Genomic DNA, 21,540 nt, shown 5'->3' with positions numbered 1-21,540 from the left:
ACAGCGGGGAGCCTGCTTCTCCCTCTGCCTCTGCCTGCCACTCTGCCTGCCTGTGCCACTCTCTCTGACAAATAAATAAAAATAAAATCTTCAAAAAAATTTTTAGCTACAGCGTTATAAGAAGAGACTTAGGTAGGACCCAGCAGTGTTCATATATTTGTAGCGCAGTCATTTCAAAAAAGGGCTACGTATTTGTGTAACTCCAGAGCATGGAACACAGTCCAGGCATGGCTGTAACAAAAGATAAAGGTTTCAAGTTTACTGTCAGAACTTCGTAACATTTAAAGGCATTTGGCAATGGCAGAGCTTGCTTTTATGAGTTAGAGAACTCTCCATCCCCCTTGTTTTCAGTTTTTTTTTTTTAATTTACGTTTTTGTTTCAAATAACTTAAAGTAGGCTATAAAAAATTGCTTTTGAGCTTGCTCAGTTTTCCAAAATAATTTACTGATGACATGCTGTACAACATATAATAAAATATTAACAAAATACCATATATTGGGTAAAATTGGGCAGATACTAAAAGCAATATATTATCTAAAAATGTGTAATATAAAGAAAGTCAATCTACCTACTATTAAAAGAACGCCTCAATAATTAACTTTTTTCAGTTAGCCTTGATCTAATTATACATCAAATGTGATTACACCAAGGTATATGCTTTATGGATGGGATTCTTGAGTGAATAATGAAAACATTATTGTGCGGGGCATTCAGTTAGCATAAGTATTCATTTGTTTGTTGTTTGACTCAATAGTATTTATTGAGGTTCTACTACAAGCCAGGTGCTATTCTAGGCACTGGGGACATGATCTTGTACAAGTTAGGCAACTTTCCTGATGTATTGGAGCATAATGGACAGAGAATGAGTAATTACATTATTTCTAGCAAAAATGATAATAACAAACAAAAGGCTACATTTAAAAATCAGTGGACTCTCTCAGGTATGACTTCTGGAAGGCAAGAGAGAGGAAACATATCCTGAGAAAGTCTGGTATAATCTGAAGGGTCCCACCTTCAGAGCAAATTGTCCTGAGTGGCTCATGTTTGATCCCAGTTCATTCTTTATAGCCATATTTGCTTTACACAAAATTAATGGTAGGCTTTGTGTTTATTTTTAAAACCAAATATTCACATGCTACAGAAACTCTGGAGAGATGCCCTCTGTTCATCCAGTAGCTTCCTATGCCCCTAGCACCATGCTGTGTGCTCCAGTGGGTGCCCATCCTCCACCTTGCCAACCAACAAGAGAGGTCATGAGCCTGCAGAGTAGAGATTGAAATGTTAATTTTATTTTCCTCCCTGCCCAGATGACCTTTTGTTGAAATACAAAAAAGTAACATGTTAAAAACCAAACAAGATGGAACAAAATGAAAAATAAAAATTGACCCCCACATAATCCCTTTCAACAAATGTAACCATATTAGGGTTTTTTTTGTAATCCCTTTTAGAAAAGGTAGTATTTTTTTATACTTACCTGTGTATATATACACACTATGTACCTGTTTGCACAATAGGAATGTGATATGATTTATAATAAGAAATATGTATTTGGTCATTGTCCCAGTTTCTGGCACAGAGCTCCTAACACCCTTGGGATTTCCTAAGTGAGGAAGGGTATAAAAATTGTCTTTTGTTAATTAGTTAATTGGGCAACTTTCGGAAAGCCCCCTTGCTCTCTTAAGGATTGGGCTGGTTATGGGGAAACCAGCCTGAGATTAAAGGGCTAGAATTTTTGGTCCAACTTCCATACCTCTGGGGAGGAGAAGGGGCTGGAGATAGAGCTCAATCACCAATAGCCAGTGATTTAATCAGTCATACCTGTTTAATGGAGCCTCTCTCATACCCCAAAAGGACTATTTGGGAGAGCTTCTGGGTAGCCAAATGTGTGAAGCTGCTGAGCGTGTGTCATACCTGGAGAGAGCCTGGGAAGCCCGGTCTCCCCATACCTTGCCCTGGGCATCTCTTCCATCTGTTCCTATAGAGCCTTTTCATAATAAAGTGCTAATCAAGTGAATAAAACTGGTTTCCTCAACTCTGTGAACTGCTCTAGCAAGTTAATCAAACTTGAGGACATGGTTGTGGGAACCTCTGATTTATAGCCAGTCTGTTGGAAGCACCGTTGATGACAGCCTGGCCTTTGTGATTGACATCTGTAATGGGAACAGGCTTGTGGGACTGAGCCTTTAAGCTGTGGGATCTGACACCAGTTTCAGGCAGATAGGGTCAGAACTGAGTTGAATTATAGGACACCCAGCTGCTTGAGGGTGTGGGAAGAAACATGGTAAAGGAGTTACACATACTTTCAAAACTTGCTTTTTCACTTTAAATATCTTAGCCAGCTTTCATATTGGTAGATGCAGATCATCTTCTTTTTACTGGGTTCAGAGTATTCCTTGTTACATAATTCTAGATTTTATTTAGCTGACGCTATTGCTACATAGCAGTAGTTAATTTTAAAGCATTATTTAAGCATATTTACGTAACCATATGTAACTGTATCATAATAGGGAGGCTACCAGAAGTAAAACAAGATGTGAAAGAGATGCTCATACTGGGTTGCGACTGAAGTCTTCATCTGCCATTGCTGTTGCTTGCCTGTGGAACCAGGGCTCAGATCCAGTCTTTGGCCAACCCTTGGATTCTGCCAAACACATAGAATAACTTAGTAGGAGAGGAAGACTTGGGACATTTCTGGGAATCTTACTTATTTCAGCAATTCAATTAAATAAACATGTAGATGCTTAGGATGGGCTTCATTAGATTCTTTCCTCAGAAGACTTTAATTTCTAGTAGGGCAAGGAGGCATATAGATAGGTCATTTCAGAGTGCGACAAGTGCCATGGCAGAGGTATGCTCAGGATTCTGAGCAGCAGCTGTAGGGACACTCAGTCCCCTGAGAAGTGTAGATATATGTGTGTGGGAGAAGGTGATCGAAAACTTCTTGGAAGGAGTTGCTAAGATACGTAGGAATTACCTAGATAGAGGAAGGGAGAAAGGCATTCCAGGCCAGGGAACACAGAGGTCATCAACAGCACAATGAATCTGAAGAATCACAAGTAGTGTAGTGTTGTCAGGATATAAAATTGGAGGCAAGAAATAAGATGGAAAGAGACCTGTTCATGGAGGGCCTTGTACGTGGTGTTCGGAAGCCGGAAATTCCTCCTTAAGTCTGAAGACTTGCATGCCTTTTATGTATCCATTAAATGCTCTCTAAATAGTTATCATCATTCTTTGGAACTCTGGAAAACATAATCCCCTTATACACTTCAAAGCAGAATTAAGTGAACTGTTAGCTTAATTATTTGTTACTGTTGAGCCCAAGATCCTTGGTTCTGTGTCCGATTTCACATGGTTCTTCAGGGTACCCAGAACCTTAATCAGCCATTTCACAAATGATTGCCAGAGCTCACGGCTTGGGAGCACCGAGTGTAGGTGCCTGAGTTCACATTCATCAGCACTGGCAGAACAACTAAGAAGTTGGCTGCAGCATCTTCGGGTACCTTCAGATAGCCTGTCCCTGTCATCACCATTGTTTTATAAAACGCCAGTCCACATAAAATACGTTGCTTGTGTTTGGGTTAAAGAGAACGGGGTGGTGTGGGAGAATGGTGATTTGATCTGATGAGTAGTAGTTGACTTATTTTGCTTTGATTTCTGAGTCTTTTTACTTCTAATGATCCATTTTTTTTTCTTTTTTTTAAATGCTATTCCAAACTGTGAGATACCTTGAAAAAGGTTGGTGAAAGGCACTGGGAAGAAACACTTTTGGAAGAGAGGAGCCTGAAGAGGAATACCTCATTCCTTTATTAAGAGATGATCAGTCCATTTTAAGCACAAAATAGAGTTTAGAAATAAGCAGTGTTTGTGGGGAAGGTGCTTTTTTTTTTTTTTTTTAAGGAAGGAAGGCAGTATTTCCAATTGATCTTTGCAACTCATGTATTTATATAGTTTTACTTATATTTCTCCACACATAAACTTTTTCCTGAATCATCCATAATGGAATTCCAGGAAGATGGGTTAAATATGTTGCTATAGTTTACAGTTGTCATCTGTAATGTTTTATTTAGCCAAATCTTTTTTTTTTTTTTTTCACTACTCCCTGTACAACACAGAACACCATATGCCATTGTCCCTGTCAGGAAGCAAAGGTTTCCCTGGTATGTGCCTGTGCCTGTGTTTATGCCACAGAGGAGCTGTGGTCCAGTGCCATCTTTTATTGATAGGGCCAGCAAAGGAGAAATCTAATGAAATTATCAAAGCTTTGAATTAATTATGAACTTGAATAGGAGAGCTAAGCTCTCTGGAGCCAGGGATCTCATTACCTATGCACTCTCATTGCATCCTCTTCTGGAGCAGAAGGCATTTTCAGCTACGGCTCTTAGCCTGGCTTTGGACTTTATTAAAACTTGCTAAACTGACATCCTTTTCTTACTACGACGTGGCTGCTAATGTCCATGCTGATTAATTTAATTCTGCTCTGGATCTACAGGAGATGTCAATAGGTTTTCTCTACCCCTCCTTTTGCCTTTTGTTATTTTCTCTTTCTCTCTCCTTGTTTTCCTCATCAAATTGGATGTTATACAAGTTTTTATCCTTTTTGGGTAATGTGAGACGCTTTCAGGATTCATGTATAGCTTCATGGAGTATAGTGATTGATTTAAATTTAAGAACTATATATTCCATCTACTATGTATTCCCTGGATATTTAGGTAAGCACAAAGTCAAATATTTCTTCTTTGAATTTTGAACACCAAGTGGAAGTTTTTCTTTCTTGTTTCTACTTTAGAATTAATGGTATGGGAGTAACTTCCATGGTCTTAGCAGCATTGTTCATATTCTAATGTGTGTTATATGGGAACAACAGATCTCACTTTGTGGGTGTAGCTTATAAAGCTCCCTGATGCGGAGTACTTAATGTTTGCTTTACAATTCTGGTATTTCTTTTCCTGGTTAAAAAATATATATATTTTTTTTGATGAATAAATCAACCTCTTTTTTTAAGCCCAATAACCAAATCAATAACGACAAGGTTTCAATTTACTGTTGGTGATGATTCTTTGGTACTGTCATATAGGTTCAAAACATCTCATGGCAAATCTTTTCTGCTTGCTTTGAGACCCATTATTTATGAATTCCTAAGCTGCAGCTCATCTATCTTAGTAAAGTACAGGCCACTGGCGATTTTTGTAAGCAGTGACTAACTTTGCTTTATAGAGTCAATGTTTTAAAGCTTTTGAATAGTGGGAGAATTGAATAGTTGGGAGAATGATAATCTCTACTTTCCTTTTTCTATTTACTTTCAGTGAGTTTTTCCCCCCATTTATTTTCTTTATAGGCAGCTGCAATATTTAATTCAGCCTTTGGAAGTTTTTTGGTAAGTAAACATGATTTAACTCGTCTATTTTAACTTTTGTTGTGATGTTGTTTGTATGAAAGATTTAGTGAAAGTTGGGCTTCTTTTACCATTTAGTTAAGTACAAAAGTTCTTGAATCTTTTTATGTGCCATTAGCCATATCCTGAAAAATTAGTTGATAAATAAAGGAAATGTTCTCTTACAATATAATTTGTAGGCTTGACGTTTAATATTCCATTTAATGGATTCAAGGAATCAATTAAAACACTGTATGTCTCCTTATAGAAGTTATGTCAATATATTGATCATTTAATGAGGTCTTTTAGATTATTATTATTTTGTATCATGGGACTGAGGATTTTGAAAAGGAAACATGACCCAGCTGGTCAGAAAGGGAATGCTAATTTACTTGTTGACATTTCATTTATTTTGTACATTTCACTGTCAAAGAAGCTACTGGCATGGATACTTCTGAGAAATCTGTATGAAAGAAATTTGAAATGAGGAAATGATTGAGTAATTTACAAGAGAATGCAATATTTTTTGACATGTGAACTATAAATTGCATAAGGGTTAAAAAATAGCTCAGTGTTCATAAGTAGAACCACTATAATTATAAGAATAATACTATTTTAGCATTTTCAATAGTTTTTTAAGTAATAATATAACAAAGACTTGGTTTGTGTTATCAAAGAATGAGAAGGAAGCTGAGTTTTCTGTTAATTGAATATTTTTATTTATATCCTCCCTAAAACTTTGCCAAATTCATGAAAATAAATTAGAATATTTTATTTTTAGGTACATAATTCATTGGCAGGTATGAAGTACCATGACAATTGAGAATAAAATCAGTGGGGTATAAAATAGTTCATGAATTTAGGCAAAATATTAATTACTTCTGTTTAAAATGCTGTTTATCTCACTTATGATTGTATGTATTTGAATGTACCTGAAGCTTTTAAAGGTTTTGTTACACAAGGTTAATTCTATGTAGTGCTACACAGCTTTTCAGGTCCCAGTGTTACAGACCTTTTAAATGATGTAGCTTCTGCAAAATATATGCTTAGAGTATATCTTATTTTTAAAGAAGTAGTAATGTTATTCCCAATGATGTATTATTATTGGGTTTTTGAAGAGAGCTAATAACATCTATTTAATGAAAATGAGCTCTGGAGCTACTTACTTCAGACTCAGTAACATTTCGTGAAATCTTTCTTTCATCTAAGTATTATTTTCCATACGTTGTCACAATTGACAAAATAATATCTGTAAAAGATGATCTTACTGGAAGCCAGGGTTTTTTTTTGTTTTGTTTTTTGTTTTTTTTTAATGTGGTTTGGAATCCTATATGTCTACTATCAAAACATGGTTTCTAAGTTGGATTTCTTACTCTTTAAAATGTCTATGGTTTTTGAGAAAATAAGTTGAAGCTATTGTTTGAATGACTGGAGCAAAGTGCACTGTCCCTTAGTTGGAGGGTAAACTCGCTAAGTATAGTTTGAGTTTTGCACTGATTATATGAACAGTGAACACATCTGAATATTAGTTCTCCCAGGCCCAATTCTTTGTATGGTCCAGGGAACTAAAACTCATTCTAGGGACTCTTTAGGATTTTTTTTTTTTTTTTTAATGCTCTTTCGCTTTTAAGAAGTTGTGCATTCTCACTCCTAAGGCTCCTGCTTTTTTTCCTCTTTTCATCTTTTTTCTCACCTTACTTCCAGTAATCAAAAGTATTGATCTCCTACCACACAGAGGTGGTTTTCTGGGTCCTACTGTGTTGTGGAGATGACACACAGAATAAGAAATACAAGGTAAAAGTTAACAAGTCACACAGAAGGTATTACCAAATGATGTATGATTGTCAGATGGCACAGGTAACAGGCACTCAATTCAAAAGTCAGACAGAAGCAATTTCGCTGAGCTGGACTTTGAAGTGTGGTAGGACTTAGCTAGTAGATAAGCGAGGGGTGGAACTGGCAGAAAGACAGAATTGTCATTTTCCAGTTTTCCTTCCTCTTTTGTTCCCTCCTTTTTCTGTTCCAAAGTTGGAAATGACTGGAAAGGGTTTGAGAATGAAAATGATCATTGGAGATGTTTTTGTTTCAGGGTTATAAGAAATAGTAATTCTCTTCCCCCCCTCCCCCACCCCCCGCTTCATCATAGTTACAACAAACCTTAGATTATGGACTATATTTGAGTCTGGGCTAAACCAGTTAGAATTAGGTTCAGATTATTGAAAATAAAAAAGAATAATTGTGGCATATATAGGATATTTTTCTGTTATGTAAAACCTGGAAGGAGGCTACCACATATGGTGGCTTCATGGTCTCATTGTGGACAGATACGCCTGTCTTTCTCTTCCATCCTCCACAGCATGCACTTTCCTTCTTCAGGCTTGCCTCAGGGTTGGAGATAGCTGCTGGAACTCCAGCCAAAAAGATACCTGGATAGTAAAGTCTTTACTTTGGGAAAGCACAGAGGAGCTCTCCTAAAATCCAAGTTAGCTGTCTTTAAACAGCACTCCTAAATTCCAACACTATACTTGCAATATTATCTTATTGCAGAGCTTACTTATACGATCATACTTAGCCAATGGAGAGGTTGGGACAGGTGGCAATTTGCTAAGAGCTGAAAATTGGGTTTCTGTTACTAAGAAAGAAGAGAGTGGATATTAAAAGACAGCTAGCACTTTCTGCCTATGGGCAGTGTAGAGCAATTGCCAAGAATTCAAAAGAAGAGATTAATCTCAGTTAATGATATGAAAAGGCTTTAGGGAGAAGTTGGTGTTTGAGTTGGGCTGGGGAAAAGGACTTATTTTAGAGGAAGGAAATTCCAAAGTATGACCTTCATGTTTTATTTTGTTATTCTTTTTAAAATTTTTTTCACTTAATTTACTTTAAAAAAAAAAACTTACTGTTTTTAATTTAATTCCAGTGTAGTTAGCATAGAGTTGTTATATTATTTTCAGGTGTACAATATAGTGATTTAGCACTTCCATATATCACCCAGTGCTCATCACAACAAGTGCCCTCCTTAATCCCCATCACCTCTTTCACCCAGCCCCCACCCACCTCCCCTCTGGGAACCATTGGTTTGTTCTCTATAGTTCAGAGTCTGCTTCTTGGTTTGTCTCTTTCTCTCTCTCTTTTTCCCTTTGCTTGTTTGTTTTGTTTCTTCAATTCTTCAACTCAAAATCATATGGCATTTGCCTTTCTCTGACTTATTTCACTTAGCATAATATTTTCTAGCTCCAGCCATGTCACCGCAAATGTCAAGCTTTCATTCTTTTTTATGGCTGAATAATATTCCATTGTACATATATGCCACCTCTTCTTTATCCATTCATCTGTCAGTGGGCACTTGGGCTGCTTCCATAATTTGGCTATTATGAATAATGTTTCTATAAACATAGGGGTGCATGTATCTCTCTGAAGTAATGTTTTTGTATTCTTTGGGTAAATACCCAGTAGTGTGATTACTGCATATTAGGGTAGTTCTATTTTTAACTTTTTGAGGAACCTCCATACTGTTTTCCAGGGTGGCTTCACCAGTTTACATTTTCACCAACTTAAATTTTCGCCAATTTAAATTCTTAAAATTTAGGATTGGGGTAGTAGTATGGTTTCCAGAATCAAACTGGCTTGATTTAAATCCTTACTTGACTGAATTACTAATCTAATCACATGACCTTCCCTGTATATAAAATGGAGTAGATAGTACCTAAACTATACATTGTTGTGGTGAAAATTAAATGGGGTAATCTGTGTAAGATACTTGTGATCTAAGTTTGGTCCAAGCTCTGCCATGAACTTTTTTCTGTGCCCATGAATATCCATAAAATGAAGAATTGGTTCCCTATGACTAATGATTATTCTCTGGTTATAAGTGACCATTTCTTTTGTATTTACATAATGGAATTTGAAAGGGGTATTTACTTCAGATTACATTAAAACTTTGATTGAAAGCCTTTATTAGAGGAATTTTTGAAGAAAGAACTTTGAGGGCATTTTTGTTGATTATTAGACATCTGGGTATACCGAATAAAATAGTGTACATATTTATAGCTAGTTTAATAATGTCCCAGATCTAATTAAAACACAGTGTTTTTAAGAGCTAATTGTTACAGGGAACTGTGTTGTTGTTGTTGTTTTTAAATGTAGCAAGGCTGGTAATAACCAATGATAGATGAATTCAATTTACATAAATTTGAGACCAAGAGAATATTTTAAAATCATGCCACAGAGGATTGCTTTAAGTTAAGAAGTTAATGTCATTATCTCCTCCTCTCATTTAAATTGTTCTGTTTACAATAATTGTGGAGCATAATAAGTGTTTTAAGATTTCCCACTTGATGAGATTTTAATAGAATTTGATAGTCACCACTCTGAATAACTAAACTATTAACAGAATTTATATATATATATATATATTTTTTTTTTCCTATGTAAAACCAGGCATTTCAAGTTCAACCATCTTATGTATTGCTTCCTCACCAAAAGAAAGATTTTTTAAAAAACAGATATTGGCAACTTTTAAAATAATTCCAATTGAAAAATCCTCTCTTTAATGTGAAAAGATTTAACTATTGAAAAAAGCTTTGGTCACATGTTTTGTTACACTTTTGGCATTTTTGGTCGGAGGCTGAATTCAGTGTTTCTAGGTCTTCAAGAATTACAGGTTAAAATTTAAAAAGAAAAGGTAGAACTTATCCTATTTAGACTCCTCAGCCTATTTTATTATATTTGGTAACTCTTGAGGGAGTTTGGTAATGCATCAGGGGTAATTCTGAGGAAACCCTGGTAAGTGACAAAGTTGATCGTGCCGAATTGAGTTTCTAATAACTGTGTCACACAACATTATAGCAATTTGTAAGTGTAAGGATTTTGAAACGTTACCAAAGAGTTGCAAGCAAAGTGAAATCATCTTTGTGAATGCATAATACCAAGTCTAAGAAAGATCTGTAAGAGTTACTGTTTACTTTCTAAATCTCTTCATTTAAAGTATCAAGAAATGAGTTTGTTTCATGTAATTCTTTTAAAGTAGTCATTATTGGAACCAGCTAAAGCTATTCTAAGATGAATAAGGATTAAAAGGAACTCCTTGCCTTAAGCTGAAGGAACTAGCCAGAAGATATTTTTCTTCCCTCATCCTATTGTCATCTGTCTTCCCTCTTTGCTTTAGCTGGTCCGCCATTACTACCCAGCTTTGTAGTGAGATTTGAATAGTTACTGATACTGTTATAGTCACTGAAAGAAAGGAAATTTCAAACACAAATGCTATGTTTTAATAACTTAGGATGTATGTTTACCACCCTGTTTTATTCTTCGAAATTTCTTGTACAAAAATGTACTCAGCCATGCTTAGCATGGTCAGAGAGGTAGCACATTTACTTTGTTATTCATTGAATGCTGTGTAACAGTGCTTTTTAAAAATCAGAGTAAGAATCTCAAATGTTAATGAAGAGGGTTAAGGGTTGTAACCAGAGAAGACTCAATTGTTGCATTAGTTTTCGTTTCACCTAAATCTAAGATGTCAATTTTTAATTTCGTTTATGTTTATGGAATACTCATTTTGTGTAACACTGAAAACTGCGCTGATTTTTTTTTTTTAGTTTACTTAAAATCTAACCAACCCAAATTACTCAGTTGAGATCTTGGTTTTCCCCTAAAAGTTCATGACTCTTTTATAAAACGGTTTTTATTTTCATTGAACTTATATGGCAAAAACAAAAAACAAAAAACAAAGACCAAAAACGTGAGTTTTTAAGCAGTTTTCGGTACAACCTTACAGGATGTTATTTTAAATTCAACCATTTATTGCTAAGGACTTGATAAAACCAGGATTTAAAATAACCTATTTTAGGCTTTAAAATACCTCACGAGGGGGTGCCTGGGTGGTTCAGTGGGTTAAAACCTCTGCCTTCAGCTCAGTTCATGATCCCAGGTCCTGGGATTGAGCCCCGCATTGGGCTCTCTGCTCAGCAGGGAGCCTGCTTCCTCCTCTCTCTCTGCCTGCCTCTCTGCCTACTTGTGATCTCTCTCTCTGTCAAATAAATAAATAAACTCTTTAAAAAAAATAAAATACCTCATGAACTATGTTCAGACAATGGGAAACTGGTTTCTCCCTTTATAAAATAGAACCTGTCATCATGCTGTATATTTCATTGAATCACCTTTTTGGGCAAATGAATATCAGAAAAGCTGGATTGCTGAGAACAGACTACTTATTCTTTAAAAAACAAAATGCAGTTGGTTCAGTTAGCAGTATGGCACAAAATAGAAAAATAGGTTATAAACTAACACACATATATTCAGAGTCCATTAGATTCAAGGTACTTTTCAATGAAGCAAATACACAAAACATAAATACATGAAAAGCATAGCAATAAAAGATTTAAGAAAGGGAAGAACTGCCTTCAAGACAATGTGTTCCAAATTTTAGGCACCTTATGACTTTTGCCATCTTGGCATATTATTTATATTATTAAGTTAAAACTCCCTTTTTTGTTAAAGATTTTATTTTTTTAAAGTAATCTCTGTACCCAGTAAGTCTCGAACCCACAACCTCAAGATTGAGAGTCACACACCCATGCACTGAGCCAGCCGGGCACCTCTAAAACTCACTTGTAAAATTTAACTTTATTTTAAAGTGTAACTTGACATCAGCACATAAACAATCTTGTCATGAATAGACAGTAACTGAAATGAAATCAAATGGAAAAAAGCTATTATTAACTTGTAGCTAAACTCTGCTGCCTACACAAGGCTCTCAGTCCGAAATCTGCCCTCTTTTTGATAAAAAGTAAAATTAGCACTGGTACCACACCAAGAACAATCTGCTGTGACCTAAAAGATTGAAGAGAGCAAGTTTTAGCACTAATTCTCTGCTCGTGTGTCCTTTAAGCCATCTTGCTTTGACTTCCACTTTGAGCAGCACTGTTCTCCCAAGTCATTTTTCAATCATTTCATCACAGAGGTGAATTACAGCCATCTGGGGAGGTCAAATGAAGAAACCCCCAGAATCAGGGACTCTAGCAACCTGAACACGTTATTGTTTCTTTCCTCAGAGTTATTTCCCCACATAACATTTGTCCAGAAAAGCAGTATGCCTGAGTGCCAAGCATGTTTTTAGAGGTAAAAATATTCTGTAATGCTCGAGGCAGGAATACTCTGTGATAACTACATTTGGGTTTGTTTCTAAAACAGACTATTGTTTGAAATGCCGTCATTGTGAATAAAGATGGTCTTTGTACTTAATAAAATTGTATAGAATCCTTACCTACTCCATGTTAGCTATGTCTGTGTCGTCTGACAGGACTTGTGTAGCAAGTAAATACATTAGTCACAGTGACCATTTTTCTTGCAAATTTGTGACATAGATTTAATTATAGGAATGACCAGCAACTTACAAATCTAATTTTGGTGGAGGCTGAGGCAACTTTTTTTTTTATTTTAATAATGATGGATTTTTTTTAAAGCAATGATTTCATTACTATTTAAAGAAATCTAGTGGTGTAGAACTAGGCAATTGACTGAAGTTATTTTATTACCCTTTAACAAATGCCATGTACTTTCATTTCTGTTTTTATTAATTTTTAAAATATCATTCGGAAAATACTTGCTCCTATACACATTTAGATAAAAATAAATATAAATGGAGGGAGGTAGGATACTTGTAAAGGGTCTCCTACAAAACGTGACCCTAGTGGTTGGTTAAAATGACTAAATTTCCTTACTTCGAATCCAGCCTATTATAGAACTGCTTAGTTTATGGCCTTTAGTAGGAGATCCCCACTTACAAGCCATTGTGGTAGATAGTTCTCATTTCTCTACACTGAAAGTTTACCATGATTAATCTGTTTATTAAGCTAATAATTGGGGGACCTGGGGATAATAATGTGGTGAGCCAAACAAGGTTTCTGTCTTCATCTGCCTTACAGATTCTCAAGGTGAAAATATCAAATCCCATGACAGGCAGGGGAGAGGAGGTAATAATTTTCCATTATTATTAATATACCTCATTGACTCAGACCCCACTGCCATTCCAAAATAAATCTGGACATATGGAGAGAAGCAGGAGGGCATCTGAGCTTGCATAAATTGTATTAATTTTTGGATTCCACCGGCCAAAAAGAATCTTTTATTTAATTACTGGCCTTTATGATAAAGCAATGCTAGACTAATCTAAATTTCATCTAGCACTCAGGTTTTTGAGTAAACATTTAGCACTTCTCAGTAACAATAGTCTGTGTTATCGGAAATGGCAGACTATAGTTTGAAATAAACAAAAAATCAAACATCAGTTTTTTTAGCTCTAATTCACTTCACATCACTGTTTGACCTTATATCAATTTTACTTAATGAAACATTTATGGACTTCCTACTATGTGCTAGGCTCTGGACAAAGGTTCTTCTTTCGAGTTCTAGAACTCAAAAGAAGAAGAAAGGAATATATGATCCTTGGCATCAAAGAGTGTGAAATTTCTAGACTTAAATGGTGCTTTGGGGATGCTTGGGTGCCTCAGCCAGTTAAGTGTCTGCCTTCAGCTCAGGTCATAATCCCAGGGTCCTGGGATAGAGTCCTACATCCAGCTTCTTGCTCAACTCAGCAGGGAGTCTGCTTCTCCCCCTGCCTGCCACTCCCCTGCCTGTGCATGCTCTCTCTCTCTCTCTCTCACAAATAAATAAATAAAATCTTAAAAAAAAAAAAAAAAAGGTGTTTTTCACTGTGTGATTCCCCAAACTGATTCCTTAGTCATGAATTGATGATTTGGACCTACAGTTTGAGGACCACTTATTTTAATGTAGAACTTCAAGTAAAGTAGTAGATCATCATCTCCATTTATCATGAAACAAACAAACAAAAACACCATTCCATTTTTATTACAACTTTAAGGAAAACTGGGTTTTAAATTTATGTGTCTTCCAACTTACTTGTTTTTAAAAGCTGTTTGTCAGAGACCAGATTAGTTTCTAAATATATCAAAAGCTGACTTACAAAAGTATCTTATAAATGTAACATTCTGTAAGAACATTGTGTTAAAAATTAACATTAAAAAAATTAACATTTTAAAAACTATCATAGTAGTATATGTTTATTTTAGGACTTTTGAGAAATGGAGATAGAATTTTCTAGATATAACTACTATTAGCATTTTGGTGTATGTCCTATGTGTGTTGTTCCAATTTTAGTATATGTGCTGTCAAAGTGAGCACAAGTCCTATGTATTCTGTACATATAGTTAACAAAAGTGGTATTGCAGTGTACAGACGATCTTATTTTTTTCCCTTTTAACAACAATATAAGCATTTCCACATATTCTGATTTCTCCCTTGACAACTTGATTTTGCTTTATATAATAAATAGTATTTATAATATTCTTTTGGATGGGGTATTGATACTTATTTAGTTGTTTCTCCATTGGTAGACATACGGTTTGTTTATATTCTTTTACTATTATTAAAAAAAAAAGGTTCCACAACATTTTTGTGCATAAGTATTTATAGTTCTCCCTGTTAATTATCCTTTTTAGGAAAAATCCCTAAAGAGCAATAACTGAGTAAAATGATACAACCTTTTAAAAGATTCTTTTTTTTTTTTAAGATTTTATTTATTTATTTGATAGGCAGAGGTCACAAGTAGGCAGAGAGAGAGAGCAGGGGAAACAGGCTCCCCGCTGAGCAGAGAGCTCGATGTGGGGCTCGATCCCAGGACGTTGGGACCTGAGCCGAAGGCAGAGGCTTTAACCCACTGAGCCACCCAGGTGACCCCTTTTAAAAGATTCTTGATGCTGCTAAATTGCCGTCCAGAAATAGTGAACAAAATTATCATCCTACTATATAGATGTTCAGAAGTATTCATTTTCCTTTATCTTCACCAACTCTGGTTATTTTTTTTTTAAGTTTTAACAAACTGGTACTTTATCTTAATTATAATTTTTTGAGAAGTTGCTCTTTTATTATCACTTTATTGGCCATTTGAGATCCTTCTATTGTCAGTTATTTGTTCATATCCTTTGCTCATTTTTCTTATTGAGATGCTTATTTTGGTTTCAAAGTGGTCTTTATATATTAAGCATATGAATATTCTACGACATATATTGTAGTTTGTGTGTGTGGGTGAGATGACTTTGAATCAACACAAGTTTAAAATTTCTTTAAGTCAGATTTATTGAGATAAATCAGTTTTTACGCAGAAAATTGACCCATTTTAGATAGACAGTTCTGAGTTTTGACAAAATGTATACAGTCTTATAACGACCACCTTATTCCAGATAAAGAATATTGCTGTCTCCTCCAAAAGCTCCTTCTTGCCCCTTTGTAGTTAGTCCCCTTCCCTATCTTCAGCCCTTGGCAATCACTGGATTTTCCTATCCTCACAGTTTGCTTTTTCCCAGGAGGTCATATGAATGGGATCACACAATACATAGTTTTTCAAGCCTGGCTTCTTTCACTTAGTATATGATTTGTGATTCATCTTTGTTGCTGGGTATATTAGTAGCTCCCTCCTTTTTATTGCTAAATAGTATTACATTATCAATTGACTGGTTGATGAACTTCATAGTGTTTCCTGTGTTTGGCCATTATGAATAAAGCTGCTTTAAGTATTTGTGTACAGGTTTTTGTCTAGATGTATGTTTTCATTTCTCCTGGGGAAAATACCTACGTGTTGGCTTGCTGAGTTATATGGTAAGTATATGTTTCCTATTGAACAAAGCCACCACACCATTATCCAGAGTGGTTGTACCATTCTACATTCCTACCAGGAATGTACAAGGAATGCAGTGCTTCACATCCTGGCCAGCCCAAGCATTAGCGATACTTTTTATTTTTGTCAGTCTAAAAGGGGTACAGTCATTTGTCATCGTAGCTTTCAGTTGTATTTCCCTAATGGCTAATGCTTTTGGACTTATTTTTATGTGCTTATTTACCATCTGTATATCTTCTTGGGAGAGTTTCTCTTCAGACCTCTGGCCCCCTTTTTTAATGGGGTTTTTTACCATTGGATTGTGAATTTTTAAATGTATTTTGGACAGCAGTCATTTAGGGATATGTGTTTGCAAATGTTTTCTCCCAGTCTGTGGCTTTTCACTTTCTTAACGGTATCTCTCAAAAGAGCAGAAGTTTTAAATTTTTATTTAATTCAATTTATCTATTTTTTTTTTTATGGCTCATAGTTTCTGTGTCCTTGCTAAGAAATCCTTCTTTAACCAAAAGTCACAAAGATTTTTTCTCCTATGTTTTCTTCTAGATGTTTTAGAATTTTTGTTTTTACATTTAGGACTTTGCTCCAGTTTGAATTAATGTTTGTGCCATGTATAAGTTGGGGTTCATTACCTTGCATATGGTTGTAGAAGTTTAAAGTTTTTATGTCTGTCAAATGTATCCATCTTTCCCTTTACAGATTTTTTCATAGCCTTTAAATTTATTAAGCCCCTTTCTACTCACAATGTCAGGTAAAATTTCACATGTATTTTCTTTCAGTTTCACAGATACAGTGTATATCTTCTTAGTGTTAAAAAGCAAAGCCTATTATGTGAGAGTTCAGTAAGTACAAGTAAGTTTGAAAGCACTTCACCTGATTATGGTGTCATTAGATAAAGAAGTCAGTTTATATCACTACTGTCCTTACTAGCTTTCCTTTTTTTCCCCAGGTAAGTTCAGCTTTGTGGTGTTACTTACATATCTGCATAGTGACATATATGCTTGTCCCTGAAAATAATTAGATCAGTATTCATGACTGTTAAAAATTGTTTCTCTATCTTAGGATATTACACATGACATTAATACAGTTACTTAAGATAAAGTTATTTGTTTGAAGTATAAATGGGTATGTACATCGAAGAATGAAAATTATAGAAACCTCATTTTGATCTTCATCAGTTCATCAGCAGATAGTCACACAAATTAACTGCAAAATGTTTCTATTTGGAAGATTGTAGAGTAAGGTGAATAGCTCTCTTAGTAACAGAGTTTTGAGTAATAGAGGACTTTTCAAAAATAAATTTATAATTTAAAAAATCTGATCCATTTGACTTTAGCTTTTATAATTGAACAGGCTCTACTGATTGGGGGAAAATCTCAGAATGTCCATATGGTGTCTTGGGCATTAACATCAGAGCATCACAGACCTCCATGAGGTGAACACTGACTTGTATTTTACATGTCCACTGATGATTACACTATGAGTTTACAGTATATGTGCTTTCTTTCCCTTTTGACAGTACTTATTTACTTCTTCTGGGTAGCTTTCTCTGGGATGTATTTATTTATTTAAGATTTTTAAAATTTATTTGGCAGAGATAACAAGTAGGCAGAGAGGCAGGCAGAGAGAGAGGAAGGGAAGCAGGCTCCTTGCTGAGCAGAGAGCCCAATGCGGGGCTCGATCCCAGGACCCTAGGATCATGACCTGAGCCAAAGGCAGAGGCTTTAACCCACTGAGGCACCCAGGTGCCCTTCTGGGATGTTTTTAACAAGCAGGATAATTAAAAATGTCCACTATGGTTTAGTTTTTCATCTTTCAGGCAGTTCTTTTTTTATATATATTTTTATTTATTTATTTGACAGACAGAGATCACGAGTAGGCAGAGAGGCAGGCAGAGAGAGAAGGAGGGGAAGCAGGCTCCCTTCTGAGCAGAGAGCCTGATGCCCTGGGATCATGACCTAAGCCGAGGGCAGAGGCTTTAACCCACGAGCCACCCAGGCGCCCCGTCAGGCAGTTCTTTTGTAAGCAGTTATTTTCTAACTTCTTTTTATTCCTTTATTTAGGAGAGCTAAATTTATTAACATTACTGTGCTTTTGGTAATTTCCAAAAGCCAAAATGATATATTCTGTCTTCTTTCTCACCGCCATCCTGTACATTGTTGAGAGGCTAACTATCTTCACCCCTACGAGGTTTTATGTCACTCCTATGCTCCAGTGCTTTTAGTGGCTCTTACTTGCCCACCCACCACCTTAATGGCCGTTCAGCAGTCCTCCCAGTGCAGCCTCATTCCCCCTCTCTGTGGCACCCTTCTCCCATTCTGTGTTCACTACTGATTGACTCTTCTCTACCCTCCCCTCTCACCTCTTCACTTACACTCTTCTCATCCTTTCTCTGTCATGTCTGTCTCTTGAAAGACTGTCTGCCCCATGAAGACTGCCTCCAGCGTTTTTGGTTAATGGTTATTTAGCTCTTAGGAAGACTTTCCATCAAGATTGTAACTGATTAGTAAAATTAGCTTAAAATTCTGACCTTCTTTCCCATCATCCTCTTTTTAATTTTTTTTTCTGTAATATGTCTTTTCTAGCATATGGTATATTTATTTATTAGGTTTACTGTCTGTAAAAAAGCCAGGGTTACTGGCTTTAAATGAAAGCTTCCATAAAGGCAGGTATTGGCTTTGGTTGGTCTGGTTGGTTTGGTTCACTACTCTATCCACAGCTCCTGTAGTACCTGGCATATGGTACGCACTCAAAAAATATTTGTTAAACGAATAAGTAGAAGTCATTCAATGAATGCTATTTTAACCTCTCTTCTTCTTATATCTAAGATTGTAAAATATCTTATATATGATATGTAGTTAAATGTGTCTTAATTTTTACAATTAAATGTTGAATAAATTTTACAAAAATCCTGATACCACTTTAGTTGGTTATCTACCAAATTTTCTTACTTATGTTAAAATGATTTTAAATTTAAATTTTTAGTTTCAATAAAACATATGCTATAACCAAAATGTGTATTGCTTTATAGCTGCCGTATTGATTTAGAATGGGAGTAAAAACTCACTAGTACATCTAAATTTGATATTGTGTAATTTGTAAGACTATCTTCTTACAATAGCTCTCTGTGAGTAGATTATGGCCGATTATCCCTATATAATAGACTACCAACCTATATGGTGTTATCACTGAAATATGTCAGATAGTTTTCTAAGAAAAATTGCTATAAGTGTGATTACTACATGTATAAAGAGCTGGAGATTTATAAATAAGGGGATAAATGAATTATATGGCATTGTAGAGAATTGTTGCACTTAGGGAAAATCATTTTATCATTAAAGTTTATTTTTTAACAACTTGTGAAATTTATGATAGAATTAAATTGACAAGTGAAAGCTGAATTACTAGACAATGCTGAAAATTGTACAGTATCCTAGAGGAAAGATAAAAATATGTCTGAAAAATAGAAGAACCAAATCAATGGTGTACAAAAACTAGATCAGTTACATATCTGAGAGTCATTTAAAGTACTTAGAAAAAAGAAATGATCAAAAAAGAAAAAGAGAAGAAGAAAGCAAAGATGATAATGAGAGAGTAGGTAACTTGAACTTGGCAACATAATATGACAGCTATGAAAGCTAATGCAGTTCCTTCTTTAGAAGCATCATGTTACAGCCCTCTGCATTTGAGTTTGGTAGGTTCACAATTCAGATTATTGCTTCAACTTTGGTCTTATAATCTTGTCAGGGGTTAAAATTTGTTAAATGAGATATAGAAAATAGAGACGTGACTTGGGCTGGAGGAGGTTTGGAGAGTGATGTATTTCTATATAATGGAGAAAGAAGAGACAGAATTTTAAGATACTCCAAAAAGGGATATATAGTTAATCAGACATGATTTTTTAATGGGAGAGTTGATCCCATTTTCCTATGATAACCTAAAAAAAACTCATGTCATCTATATTTGTTATAGCAAACTAGTAAGCCATTGAGAATTCCTTATCAGTAACTGCTGAGGTATACCGAGTTGGAGCAGAATAGCTTTTCAGTCTTTTCAGTAACTAATATCAGCAAGAAGAAAGGTTATTTCTTGTTTACAAAAAAAAAAAAAAGACAGATTGACATTTTACCTTTTTCTTTTCTTTGTTTACTTCTACTTCTTTAAACTGAAGAAGACAATGAGTAGAGATCATGAAAAACATGAAAGAAATATAAAGGCTTCCTGCCTTTTGTCCTTTAGTTCATGGGCATTTTCTCTCAACGTGGTTGAAAATAAAAGGTTTAAGTGTGTAGCAGTGGAAAATATCAACATCAGGAAGAATACTTCCTCTTTTAATAGAATGCTGTTCTTTTTTTATGGATTTTCAGTATATTTGAAAAGTAACATCGAGATGTCCCTAAAGAAAATCTCAACAAACAACCCTTAATCTTGAAATTAATCTTCCATCGTGTCTTTTTTTTTTTCCTTCAATTCTATCAACCTGGTACCATTATCACTATGGGTTTTCTAGTGACAAAATGGTCATCAACTAATGAAACTCTCAAATAGCATTGTGCATCTCTGTTAGTTTTTCTAGATTTTGTTGGCCTTCGTGTCTAAATGGGAACTGTAAATAGTAAGTCACCTAAAATACATATTTTGATAGGTGTTTTTAAGAATACAAACAAATTAGAAGGGGAAGTTTTTCTTCTTAAAGGATGAGAAGTTGCGTGCCACATAGTTCTTAAGGAAGTTTTTCTTTCTATGCTAGATATTGTTCTCGATACTTACAAGATCTGAGATTTCTTTTCTTGGTTTCAGTCTTTTCTTGGCATGATGTCACCCCTAGACAACATCAGTGATATTATTAGGTTTTTTTCTTTGACTATTTGAATCATCCATTTTTAAGCTATTGAGCTTCTCATTGCCTGGGATGTAGGTGGCATAGACTTTGTAAATTTACTGTGGTCCTCTTTCAGAAACTGATTCTGTGTCTCCATCTCACAGGGATGGACTCACATTGATCATAATCACAGATAATAATATAGAGAGCAATTAATTAAGAGTGAGGAAAAAATGAGAAACTCTTAGACAGTTGTGTTGGTACCTTCTATCCTCATGGTTAAATCCACATGAGAAGATACTTTAATAAGGGGTTAATTTGGTAGGAATGGAATTCAGAGGAGAGGTAGGGAAATAATTCCCCAGTTTTATTCTATCAGACAATTGAAAGTAAATGTATCTGGCTCCACAACAAGGGTATGTTGCCCTTGGAAACAGGTTCACCATTCGGACAAGGGAGCTGCTTTCCTAGATGGTGTTAGATATGCGTTCTTTTTTTTTTTTTTTTAAAGATTTTATTTATTTATTTGACAGAGAGAAATCACAAGTAAGCAGAGAGGCAGGCAGAGAGAGAGGAGGAAGCAGGCTCCCTGCTGAGCAGAAAGCCCTATGTGGGGCTCGAACCCAGGACCTGGGATCATGACCTGAGCCGAAGGCAGC

General features: G+C 35.4%; 1 protein-coding gene across 5 annotated transcripts in view; it reads left to right on the top strand.

The window, feature by feature from the left end:
* The window catches only part of SLC10A7 (solute carrier family 10 member 7), a 253,644-nt gene that overhangs the window by 66,202 nt on the left and 165,902 nt on the right, over positions 1–21,540 (top strand). For all 5 annotated transcript variants that reach the window (XM_047717579.1, XM_047717580.1, XM_047717582.1 and 2 more), the window contains exon 5: positions 5,337–5,375. In XM_047717579.1, coding sequence (XP_047573535.1) covers positions 5,337–5,375 — 39 coding nt within the window. The remainder of the gene's footprint in view (positions 1–5,336; positions 5,376–21,540) is intronic.

Source organism: Lutra lutra, chromosome 2 (genome assembly GCF_902655055.1).
Source record: "Lutra lutra chromosome 2, mLutLut1.2, whole genome shotgun sequence".
NCBI lineage: Eukaryota > Metazoa > Chordata > Mammalia > Carnivora > Mustelidae > Lutra > Lutra lutra.
This window is presented reverse-complemented; position numbering and strand designations above follow the sequence as displayed.